The sequence below is a fragment of the Lynx canadensis genome, chromosome B2, assembly GCF_007474595.2.
Source record: "Lynx canadensis isolate LIC74 chromosome B2, mLynCan4.pri.v2, whole genome shotgun sequence".
Taxonomy (NCBI): domain Eukaryota; kingdom Metazoa; phylum Chordata; class Mammalia; order Carnivora; family Felidae; genus Lynx; species Lynx canadensis.
In genome coordinates this window covers 13610617-13622762 of record NC_044307.1, presented here as the reverse complement: position 1 = coordinate 13622762, position 12146 = coordinate 13610617, and the positions used below count along the sequence as shown (strand labels likewise).

General features: G+C 48.4%; 1 protein-coding gene and 1 long non-coding RNA gene across 3 annotated transcripts in view; both read left to right on the top strand.

Annotated features, from left to right (window-relative positions):
- The first annotated feature begins 551 nt into the window (after positions 1–551).
- The window catches only part of JARID2 (jumonji and AT-rich interaction domain containing 2), a 271818-nt gene continuing 260223 nt past the window's right edge, over positions 552–12146 (top strand). For both annotated transcript variants that reach the window (XM_030314809.1, XM_032593108.1), the window contains exon 1: positions 552–1096. Coding sequence is in view for 1 of the 2 variants with exons in the window: in XM_032593108.1 (XP_032448999.1) it covers positions 1052–1096 (45 nt within the window). In the remaining variant the exon portion in view is untranslated. The remainder of the gene's footprint in view (positions 1097–12146) is intronic.
- LOC116738065 lies at positions 3388–10520 on the top strand. The gene is made up of 4 exons (XR_004343597.1): positions 3388–3504; positions 3606–6978; positions 7243–7410; positions 8815–10520. It is a non-coding gene; the product is annotated as an uncharacterized LOC116738065 (long non-coding RNA).

Here is a 12146-nt window from a genome sequence, read left to right as displayed (position 1 = left end):
TTTGTAGTCGGGGGACTACAACTTCCAGAAGATCAAGGGGACCATTCTAAGGTGCCCCGGGAATAGGCGGCTCTCCCCGGGGCCGGGAGTCCTGGGGCACTCGTATCCAGCAGCCCCGCTGCAGGTAGACGCGAGGGCAGTGGCGCGGGCTGGCGTGTGGCGGCTGTGGGGTGAGCGGCAAGCTGGGGAAAGGGGGTGAGGTGGAGCGACCGAGCGTGCCATGCATTGGGCTAGGGAGCCTCTCTCAATTCCACTCCCAGATTCGGCGTGGGAGCGATGCCTGAGGGGTTGCCCGGGAAGGCTTCGTCGAAGGTTCTCGGGTGTCTAGTCGACGGGGCTGTCGGGGTCCTTTGGACTGGGCCAGGGTCGGTCGGCGCCGGAGTAGGCGGGCGCCTGGTGGCTCAGCTGTGTGAGTTTTCGGCTAGCGTCCGTCGGGGAATTACCCGAGGAGCCCTAACTTGTATAAAAGCAGAGTCCATTTAAAGTTGGGCTGGATAGCCTCTCTCTCATTGGTTAGGGGGCTTGGAAAAAAGAGACTCGGCGAGCCCTCGCTGTGGTGCTGCCGCCGCCGCCGCCGCCGCTGGAGTTGACTCTTCTGCTCGCACTGCTGCTGCAGCACAAACGTGACTTCCAACATTTTTTATTTATCTTTCCCTTTTCTTTTCCAAGATGTAACTACAGATCAGACACTAAGGACCTTCACGTTTCGCTGATGTAGTTTTTGGAGGAAAAAGGGGGGGAGTGAAGGGCGTCGGTTTTTTTTGTGTGTGTGTGTTTCGGGGGAAATTTTCCATTATGAGTGTTTTACTAAAGTGAATTTTTTTTTGTTTGCTTCGTTCGTCTTTGGCTCTTTTTTTTTTTTTTTCCTTCCCAATTTCGGATTTATTTCAAGGCGAATCGGGCTTTGGGGGAAGAGGAAGAAAAGTCGGATTACAAGATCAACCACCACCAACAACAATAAAAACCACCAGGATATTTTTTTGCAAATTTCTGACGGCTTTAAATTCATGAAGCAATTGTCCCCTTTTGCAATCAGCATTTGGATCTCAGAATGAGCAAGGAAAGACCCAAGAGGAATATCATTCAGAAGAAATACGTAAGTGCTCTTAACAACACATCCTTTGACTTGCAGTTTTAAGCAATGGCTCTGAATGTCAAGTTTATAGATAATTCTGCAGCTGAAGGGTTTTAAACACAGCGTCCGATAAGGCTGTTTCTTTCTTTTCTGAAAGAGGGCTTTTCAGGCAAAGTCGTGTCTGCCTAGTTTGGATGAAAAAACAGATTGGTGTAGCGATACCTCAAGTGAATAAATTGACCTCGAATGACACAACCATAATCTAGTTTTAGATGAAAGGCAAGGGATTTTGGTGTAGCTTGGAGGGGGGGGTGGGGGCTGCGGTAATGTAACTAAACTGCATTCTCGGGCGGATTTGGCCCCATATTGCACTTTGCATGCAAATGATCTTGTGTTGTTATTATTAATGTTATTTGGAAAATCGTGGAACGCGTGTGTGTTGGAAGCCCTTTAAGTTGCAACCGAGGGTCCGATTATGGCGATCTTGTTCCTTGCACTGGCACATCAAATTTAATGTATGTGGTCGTTTTGGCTTCTTTGGTTCGCAACGTAAACCAGTTGGGAATCATGTTACAGCGAATGCATTTGTTGGGATTGACTTTAATAATGGGACTGGTTTTGTTTAAAAATTCATGGTTTCCAGTTTTAGGGGGGAAAGACATACAATATAGCTAATGTTTTTAAGTAGGTATGTGAATGCATGTGTAAGTGACTACAAATAAATTCTCCCTGTTAACTGGGCTTCTGAAATTGGATGATTATTCAGAGATTTAAATGGTTTGGAATAGTTAAATTTGTTTTGTGCATAGTACAGCTACGTTTTGATTGGCATGGGGAGTGTTTTTGTTTTGTGTATGGCTTTTTTTTTTTTTTAAGTTTGGGGGGAGGGAGGGTAGAAGGGGACGGAGGATTAACCAAATATGCACTCGAGTGATCGGTGATTAGCTGCATGCTTTAAATCAAAGAATCCATTAAAAAAAAAAAGCCCAAATGAACATACATTTGGAATAATGCAACGTTATGAGAAAGTTTTATTTGAGTCGAGTCGACAGATTGGTGTTAATATTTTGCGTTTTTGAGCAGTGTGATGTGTGTAATGGGAGATGACCTTCGGGCACTGGTTTTTGTAAAAAAAAAAATACATTTAATGAAAAAGCTGAATGCCTCTTCTACAGGGCTGATTCTAATCTAGGCACGTAAACTTCAACTATGAAAGAAATGCAATGTTAAATAATCAAGCCCAACTTAAAAAGCTGTTCCCTAAAGAATTTAAGATTTAAAATACATCCGCATTGCAGAGGGCTGGGTAGAATGCAAAGGACTAGTTTAAACTCGGGCTGTAGAAACTGCATGGAGACAACCTTGCCTTGGAGCGTGGACGCCTTCCCGGGGCACGTCCGATCCGGGTGCAGCCACAAAGCAAATGGGGTAGAACTTGGACAAGAACCGCCTCCGCCGCCCCCACCCTTCCCCCGGACCCCATCCCAGACCTCGCTAAGTTGGAGAGCTGTGAGGGGTGGGATTTTTTGTTGCTGGCGGTCAGTGGATTGTGTCGAGTGCGGGCGTCCGGCCGCAAGCCGGTGGCTGGCGGCGGCCGCGGGAGGCAGAGCACGAGTTGACGCCAGGGGAGCGGAGCCCGTGTTCCCGACGTGCTCGAGCCGGCAGCAGAGGGGAGGGCGCGCGGGGGTCGAGGCGGGCTGGGCCGGGGCCGGGGCCGGGGCCGGGGCCGGGGCCGGGCGGGCGCGCGCGCGCGGCCTGTAGGGGGCGGGCTGCGGGCTCCTGGCTCCGGGCTCCGGCTCCCGGCTGCTGGGGCTCCGGCTCCGGGCTCGGCGCGGGCGGGCCGCCGGGCGGGTGGGTGGGGCGCGGGGGCGGCGCGGCCTGCTGGGCCCCGGGGAAGGGAGGGGAGGGGGCGGGGGCGTGCCGGGGTGGGGGCGGTGCGGCGCACAGCTGCAGCGGGCGCCCCCCGCCGCGCGCACGGCCGAGCATGGCGGCGGCGGCCCGGCCGGCTCCCCGCGGCCCTGCCCGCCGGCTCCAGCGCAGTCTCGAGAGCAACAGGTTAAGCCGACGAGACGTCACCGCGCCCCCTCCCCGCCCCCCGGTTCTCCCCCCGCCTCGCGCCGGCCTCCCCCTCCTCCTTCCACCCCCCCCCCCCCCCCCCGTCGCTCCGGGTTCCCGGACGCTCCCGGCCGCGTTCTGTTGTCATTGTGACGTCACAAAGGGACGGGCCCGGGTGGAACCTTCTCCTCCTCCTCCGTGACGTCAAAAGTCGGGCGGGAGGTTCCACGCGGCGGGGCGGTCGGGGGAGGAGGGAACGGGCGGAGGCGGGGGCGGCCGCGGAGCAGGGCTGCGGCGTGGGAGGAGGAAGAGGAGGAGGAGGAGGATGCGATCGGCCTCCGCCTTCCGCCCCGAAATGCTGCGCTTCCCTGCAGGTGAGCCGCTGGGAGCCTTTAGGCCCCCGACGAGTGCTGCCGACCTCGCTCGGTTCCATTTAGGGGGTGGGGAGCAGGGAGGAGACGCCTCCTTTCTGCAGAAATGTTTTTCGCTTCTTCTGTTTCTAGGTCTGCTGATGGTGTGGCATTACTGCGGTGGTCGTTGTGATCGCTCAGCAACGCTTTTGAAAAAGCAAGGAAACTTTATTCAGGGAAAAGCCTTGCTCTGTAAGAAGGACTGTGTTGTGGATTTGGCCACCTTGTCACTTGAAGTCATGTTTGGGGTGCCTTTGGGGGATGGGACGGGATGCCTTTCTGGGTGATGCTGTTCAGCAGCAACTGTTGCTCTTTCTGGAAGCCTTGTAATACCGTGGAGGGGGTGGCGCTCCTCCTCTGCTGTGCCAGCTCTGTGCTGTATCTTTTTGGGGGCCCGGGCGAGGTAAGATTTGTCATTTATAAGTATTCTTAGAAGAGCACTGGACAGTGAAGTCCCCGGGTACTCTGTGGTTAGTACTTTTGAACGGTGGAACGAGAGGCTTGGAATCTGAGTGTGTTTGTATTTACTGTTCTGTAAAATGGAAATGGTAACACCTGACCTGCTTTTGCCCCGCACTTTATCTGAGAGGCTCACGTGTGTGAGAGATAATGTGCGTGAAAGATGTAAAACAGTGTGCTCTTTCTGTGTAAGGTGGTGTTATCAAGCTGGTGGAAGGCAGCACTTTTCTTACAATTGGTCTCAAAAGCCTTAGATGCGTGCGGCGTTGCCATTTTAGTTTATTGCCTTAGCAAGGCAGAGTTTGGGGGTGGGATTGTCGATGGCAGGCCTTGGGAGAAATGATTGTTGTATTTCATATTAAATGGCATCCTTGAGAAACTCGTAAATTGTAAGGTAATCCTGTCTTAATTGTGCCGGGCACGACCCCCCCCCCCCAATACCTTAAATAACTGAAAACAGTTGCCTTTCAAAGCGCCATTCCACTTGGACAATAAAAACAGTTGCTGTCTTGCTCTATGGATGTTTTCTACCATTTCCTTCACTCTGCTGGTGGGGTTATTCCTAGGGAAAATAACGGATATGATATCCAGGCTTCAAAACCATTGGGTCTTTGATGCTTTATAGCAGGTATGCGTTTGAAATAAAAATCCCTGTCACGTGAATAAAAAATTCTATGACGCATGCACTGAGCACAAAAACAAATTACTGGTTTGATTCCTAGGACAGCTCAAGCGGAATTTGTAGCACCAGGCTGTAAGGGTTTTAAGTATCTAATTTTCTGATGTAAAAGTGCAGCATAATTAAACAAGACTGGAAAAAGTTCATGTTACAAGGTTCAAAAGCAGGATTTGCTATAATTACAATTTCATAAAATGCTAAAGAAAAAAGTAGAAGCACACCAAAATGTAGTGGAAGGGTATATGAGCCCCCCCCCCCCCCCCTTTACACCCATTGGGTTATTTTACAGTTGTGAGGGGGAAAAAACCAAATACGTGTCATTCAATTGCTATGTTTTTCCTTTCCTGGGCTGTGTATGTGGCTTGCTTTCTGCCTCTTTCTAGTAGTGGAAAACTTTATTCTTTGTCACATAAGGGTAGGGCAGGGGCCCTTTGGTAGCTATTACTGGAGGGGGAGAGATTATGGAAGAAAGACTGTCAAGTGAAGAGTCCAAAAAGTGTGTCATGAAAATGTAAAAAGAAGAAGAAATAATGTCCCCAAATAACCCAATTTGAGTTACTGTTAACCCGCATCATTATTACTTTACTGTCAATGGGTGTTTGACTTGTGTGTCTTCTGTTGTCGTTGGCCCAAATAGCTAACTGGAGTTAATTGGTATTCAGATGGTATAATGGCCGTTTCTTTTCTCCTGGTAGGTCATAACCAGTTCCTGGTGCTGAGCTGGGGGCTATTGGTTCCCTTCCAAGTGCCTTGGAAATAACTCCAGTGTTAATCTTAATATATCCCCTGCTCCAAAGGTTATTTAAACTCTTGTCCTTTAGAAAGAGAAAATCTTTTGTTGGGATATGTAACTGGTGTCTGTTAACGTTCAAAATGGAGCTGTTTTCTCCTTTTCCTCCTCTCAAGGACGACACAGACATGTCATACGAAGCCTAGCAGCACATTGAAACGCGTGGTAAAGGCCAAGCTGGAGTATTTTTAAGGTTTACCTTCGATCATAACGTTCTTAGGACCCAGGCTCCTGCATTCTGAATGGTTAAAAATTTAGTTGCATTCTTCTTCTTTTTTTTCTTTTTAAGAGTTTGTTTTTAAATAATCTCTACACCCAACGTGAGACTCGAACTCACGAGCCCAGAGGTCAAGAGTCCATGGTTGGAGCCAGCCGGGTGCCCGAGTTGCATTGTTCTTATCCTGCTGTTCGGGGTCCTCCTCTAAGTCTCCCCCTGGATTACATAACCACTCTCACGTTCTACCTATCCAGCCTACTTAATCTGTCGGCTGTGATACCCCAGCACAAAGCTCCTGGCCGGTGGGTAGCCCTGGGTGTATGTGCCTCTGTCCACTTTGGCTCCGACTCATAGAAGGCTTGCCAAGTGTCAGTTGTTTCCAAATCTGGTTATTCCAGTTAGACTTATTCTTGCAATTACAGTTAAATATTATGTAAACCTTTGAACAAGTGTGGAAAGAAAATTGGTTTCTTTTTTCTTTTTTCTTTTTTTTTTTTTTGGAGAGTGGATTTTTATGAAAACTTTTAAGTTGACTGTTTTGGGAACATTCAATAAAAGTGAATTCCTTAAAAAAAAAAAAAATCAGGCTGTTTAATGAGATGTGGGCCCGCCGTTTAAAAGACTCGGGGAAAATCTGTTACGGATTCATTGCTTTTGCAAGTGATTCCCTTTTAAGAACCAAACTTCATTTATGCCCAGACTCTCTTCCCAACAAACAAACAAAGCATAACACGGAACACTGGAATTCTCAACAAATCTGTTGCTAAAAGTACATTTAGGTGTTTACGTTAAAGTGTTAAAATAGGTGTGGATTTTCAGGTTTCCGGACCAACAGACCGTACTTGAGCTTTTTGGTCCCTGTCACCCCTGATTAGAGTGCTTCCGTTGTGTTTGCCCTTAATCCCCAGGTATTAAACTAGACTCCCCAGCCAGTTGCGGCCAGGTAGGTGAAGTGTGGCCCAGTTTCGAGTGGCTCTACTGAAAGTTAAGTTGTATTACTTTTAGGATTAAAGGGTTGTGTCCTTCCCTGGATGGTAGGGGGCCTTTTCCATACTTGCCTCATTCATCCCTGCAAGCTTCTTTCGTGCCGGGAGGTAGGCAGTCTGAGTGAGATTTTTTAAGGTTTTGACCTTTCCCGGGGCTTCAGTTAACACTCTGCTTTCTGGCAGCCGCACACTTTTTAAATGAGGGGTTTTTCAGTTCGTTGCTGATCCAGAATAAAGTCACTGAAAGCAGAGCCGAACCTTCTAGAAAGTGACAGCGCTGGCCAGATCCCCCTTCGCTCCTGGTCAGGTAAGGCTGCCGGCTTCCAGTACTCCCTGTCCCTGTTCTCGCTTGCGGTGCGTTCTCTCTCGTTCTCTTAGGATGGCTGGGGACAGGAGAGGGGCCGTGCTTTACAGATGGAGGTTTTGTTCCAGAGGGTGAGGTCTAGGTCCCGCCTGCGGAGCAGTTGGACTACCTCCTGGGCCTCTTGGGTGTCTGTCTTGGGTTTCTTTCCACTTCCACACTGTTTTGCAACAGATTTTTTTTTTTTTTTTTTGCTACTCTTGCGAGAAGGCTGCCCATTTCTCCTGGGGTTCTCTTTGAAGTTTGAAGAAATGTGCCAGAAGAGCTCGGATCATAGAGAACACTCTAGATGGGCCGCACAACACCCGCTTCTCCTGAAAGCCTCGTGAAGAGAAGGCCCGGGCAGTTCTGAAATAACCACCTACGTTTGTTTCCATGGTGAGTTCACACCAGAAACAGAGGCTGTTGAGTCCATTTTACAGAAGAGAAAACCAAGGCTAACAGGCACTGGCCAGATAGTTAAAGGCTAGACCTCTTGCCCACGTTTTAGTCCAGATGAAATGGAAGTAAAGTGAATGACCAGTGTAGCCCCAAAAAGGGTGGGGGTGGGGAGGGGAGCCACAATAGGGACTCTCAGCGGGCTTTGGAGAGGTGTTTTGCCGAAGGAAGTTGGGGAAGTTGAGGTAGTTTGTCAGCCTCCTGGAACAGAAGGAGTGCCTCCGTCTCAAGTGCGTGTTTGTGTTTGTTGTTTTTTTAAACACCAGTTGGTGGAGCTACCCCCTTATCCCCAGCTGGCTGTCTCCGTGAGTTCGCTTCTGAAAGAGCTCCGAGATCCCAGCACCCCTTGGGGACTGGCTGGCGTGAGCTCTGTATTTTTGTAAGTGCCCCCACCTGCCCTCCGGGTTGCACCTGAGGGCCCGCCGGCCGCCATTAGCTCTCCAGGCTCCGAGAACTTTCTTCACAGGGGCTGTGACAAATCGGCTGCATACTCTTTTTTTTGCACTTCCATTCTTGCTCCTGACTTTGCTGCTTTAGGGGGACCATGGGACACTGGGGGAAATCATTTGCCCTCAGTCCTTACTGAGGTGTGGGCCATCCTGGTAAACAAAGGCTGCCCAGATATGTTAATGAGGCAGCTTGAGTAATGGGGATATTATACATAATTATTCACATGTTCATAGGATGTAGGAGGGTGTTCGAAAGAGGGAACCCTACTGGTTGAAGTTCTTGAGAGCTGTTTTTGAGAGCTGGTGCTGCCTGAGAGGCCTAAATTGGATTTTAAGTTCTAATTTTGTGAGTCTGTCAGGCTCCACCACCCATGAAGAGGAAGGCCAGTGAGCATTGAAATGTCATCACCAGCAGTGTTCAGTTACCAGGAATCCTAGAAGGTTTAACAAAATCGCCACAGTTTTGCCCCTTCAGTACTCCCAATGCAGCTCTTCCCTCACACACCCCCTTTTCTCCAGTCGAACCAGGAGCCCTTTCCCAGCAATATCATTTTGGGTGGGTGGGGGATGCAGTGGGGGGGGGGGGGGGGCGTGTGGGTGTCTGTTTTCCATCAGGAGACCCTCTGGTTTGCTATGCCTGAAGGATCCAGGAGAGCGTGGGAGACCTTTCGGTGCCCTGTTTTATTGCTCTTTTTAAAAATCTGGGTGGTTCTTTTCTCTATTATTTCCTAACCACAGTTTTGGTTAGGGCTTGATCTACAATGGTTATCTCTTGGTTCTCATTTCTGCCAGCTGTTAAAGTGTTTGGTGCCTGTGGGGGCAGAAACAGGTGCCAGGAGGAAATGAGAAAGGATTACAACTGAGCATGTGTTTCTTGCATTTATTCCTTCCATAGGTTTGCAGAAAGCGGACTACGGAATGAATGCTTGTTCTGTTAAGCAGCAGTTGGATACAGACGTTATTAAGACTTGGAGAGTTTTGTGCTTTGTGTATCCGCCTTGTTACTAGTGCATGGGCTTCGGTAATGCAATGCCTCGGATTTGGACAGGCTTGTTGTGAAGATACAGGGTACCTCTACATGGTAATGGACAAGATTGAGGATAAGAGCCGAGTTCAGGGTTGGGTCCTATAATACACCGGCTGTGTGTGACCCCGGGCAAGCCACATAACCTCACTGAGCTGCTTCCTCATCTGGAAAACTTGTTCCGTGCACCTTAACGGGCTTGGGGCTGGGAGAGCCAGTGAGATTTTTGATGTGAAAGCACTTTGTAAATTGCATACGCCCGCACAAGTGCTCAAGGTATTACACAGTTGGAAATCACCAACCTGAAGCATCGGGCCTGCCGGCAGCCTTCGTAGCTGACTCAGAAATAAATGAATCAAGTGAATTCTATACTTTGCTTCTTAATAAACCGAATGAGTAGCAGCAGATATTCTGAAGCCCGTTTTGATGTAATGTCTTTCTACCCCCACCCTCTCTGTCTGTTGTTGAAACTCTTCTGTATCCGGCACTTGACTCCCAAACACAGATTGAGAGGCACGGATTGACGGTTGAGTTTAGAGTGGCACTGAGTCTGCGTGCAAAGAGCACCACAGATGTTTAAACTGGACCTTGGAACAATAATCCTTGAAATTGAATATCTGATCATGATCCTTCCTTGGCTCCCTGTGGCTTTCAGGATCAAGTCTAAACTAAGTGTGTCCTCAGCACAGCGTAAGAATCCCTTCTTGCTCTACCCTGGGCCTATCCTGCCCCCCAGTCGGGAACCCAGCCTCTTTGCCTTTGCATATCCTGGTTTCTCCCAACGGGTTGCCTGAGGAGCCCACCCCGCCCTTTTGAGGCCTGCTACTCTGTTCTCCAGTCAGGCAGGGCTAAGCCCTTTCTCTCGGACTCCTTACACCAGGCGCTGGAATCCGTGTTTACCTGTCTCTTACCCTATTAACCCCCCAAGAGGGAGGGGCTGAATTTTCTGTCAGCAGGCGGCCGAGGAAGTATTTGTTGAGTTGAAGCTTTTGGAGTATGTCAGTTGCTACCTGGTTGCGGGAGGGAATTGGTATGGATCTGGCAGCAAAAGAAAAACTCAACTAAGGAGAATCTCCGGGCTGAGAAAGCCTGGGGTGTCTAGTGCTGTTAAGCAACTTGACTGAGGTTACACGTTTCATCAGTGACACAGCCAGGGCGTGAAATCCAGCCCCTGATAGAACAGAAGGCTGTGTGTTAGTGTTTTTGGACAAGTTTTTAAGAGGTCCTTCTTTACACGTGGATTCTCAGTTGTCCATGGTAACTTCAAGAACTGATTGATTTTCATGGGAAAAGACCATCCACATGTAAGCATTGTGCAAACGACTTTCTTTGTTCTATCAGAAATCCTTCAAATCAGATGATTACAAATGTTAAAAACCATTGCAATTGCATGCTAGACATTCATTCATATATATGTATATGTATATATAGTTTTACACATGTAGTGTCATGCTCCTAAGGGATGTTACGTGCTTTTTGCATTTATATCTTGATGATCAGAATACATTTATACACCATCATATGTATTGTTGCTTTATTTTATTAAAAAACTTAATGTTTATTTTTGAGAGAGAGAGAGAGAGAGAGAGAAAGAGACAGTGTGAGTGGGGGAGGGGCACACAGAGGGGGAGAGACAGAATCAGAAGCAGGCTCCAGGCTCTGAGCTGTCAGCACAGAGCCCCAGGCGGGGCTCGAACTCATGAGCCGCCAAATCATGACTTGAACCAAAGTCGGACGCTTAATCGACTGAGCCACCCAGGCGCCCCAACACCATTATTTTTCATGGCTGCAAGGCACTTGGTTGATCTCTACCACGGTTTACTCCACCTGCCTGTTCTTGATGGCCTTTTCGGTTTGGGAACTCTTGTGCAAAATCATGTATGCAGGCAGTATGCTTTACCTGTATGTTTTTTCACTTAACTCCAAATTCCTCAAAGTGGAAGACCTGATTCTGAAGTGCCCATGTTTACACGGGGAGCCCTGTTACCACATTCTTGGAGAAAAGCTGTACTAATTTACGGTCCCATAGGTAGTGCATGTGAGGCCAGCGGGTTTGTTTGTTTGTTGGCTTTTAAAAACCAATACGGGCCCTTGTAAGGAGTAGTAAAGATGTCAGTTGGGTTTTATTTAAGTTTCTATTTTCTTTCCTTGTTCTCTCTCAGGGCTTTAGAACTAAACGAGATAAGATAACGTGAAATCACTTTGTAAAACAAAATTGCTTGAAGAACACAGTGTGGTATTAGAACGACCGACCACAGTCTTGAAGGGTGAAGAGAGTCTGTATACTGGTACGGAGACCGTATTTCCTATTTATGAAATGCTTGTTTGCGAGGACATGACACGCTTTAAGACGCCCTGGAATGTCATTGTTTTCGCGTGTAATTTAAGCCTTGTTTGTGAGGTGGGCTTTGCATGGTTACAAAGGTCCCATTGGACTCTGGCTTGGCAGAGAGCTTCCATTTAAATAGAGCTGATAGCATTCGGGTTGCTCGCCATGCTCTGGCACGGTGTTAGGTGTTAGAAAAAAGGTCATCGTCTTGCCCTTGGGAAATTTGTACTTTAATTGACGGCGGGATGCAAAACACTGGGAAAAGAGCAGGTGGCCTTGGACAAGTCATCCCAGTCACCGTTTCTTCATCTGTCATGGGGGGAGAATTGCACCTTTAATCTCAAGGTCATTTTGGGGGAGGCAGAATCCAGTTGGTAACCTGGGAAGGGCTTACAAACGGTTATTACAGACTGTTATCTAGGCTGTGTCATTCTTGTAAATCGCACAGGTCTTTGTGGCTGTCATTCTCCAGGCTCAAGGTTGAAGAGGGAACAGAGTGTTTCTGGGTTATGAAAATCATACAAGGTGCTCAGCACTTTTCCTTCTTACCAGGACATGCTTTTTCTTCCTAACTTGAGGAAAAATGCAACCTGATCTCTACACTGGACACACTTCTTGATCGTTCAGGTGATGGATACCGCACCCACCCCCCACGCATATGAGGACGAGGTGGCGTCACAGTGCTAAGAAGCAGCATTGCTTTTTTGGTGTCTAAAAGAGTACTTTTGGATAAACCTCTTTTCCTCCCTTTTTAATTTTCTAGTCAAGACGTCCCTTTAGAGATGTGGTAGAACTTTTCACGTTTATTGGTTTTACCCAAATGGCGCCCTGTTCCACCCTTAGGCCGCCCAGAGCGTTAGAGGTCCATGCGTTC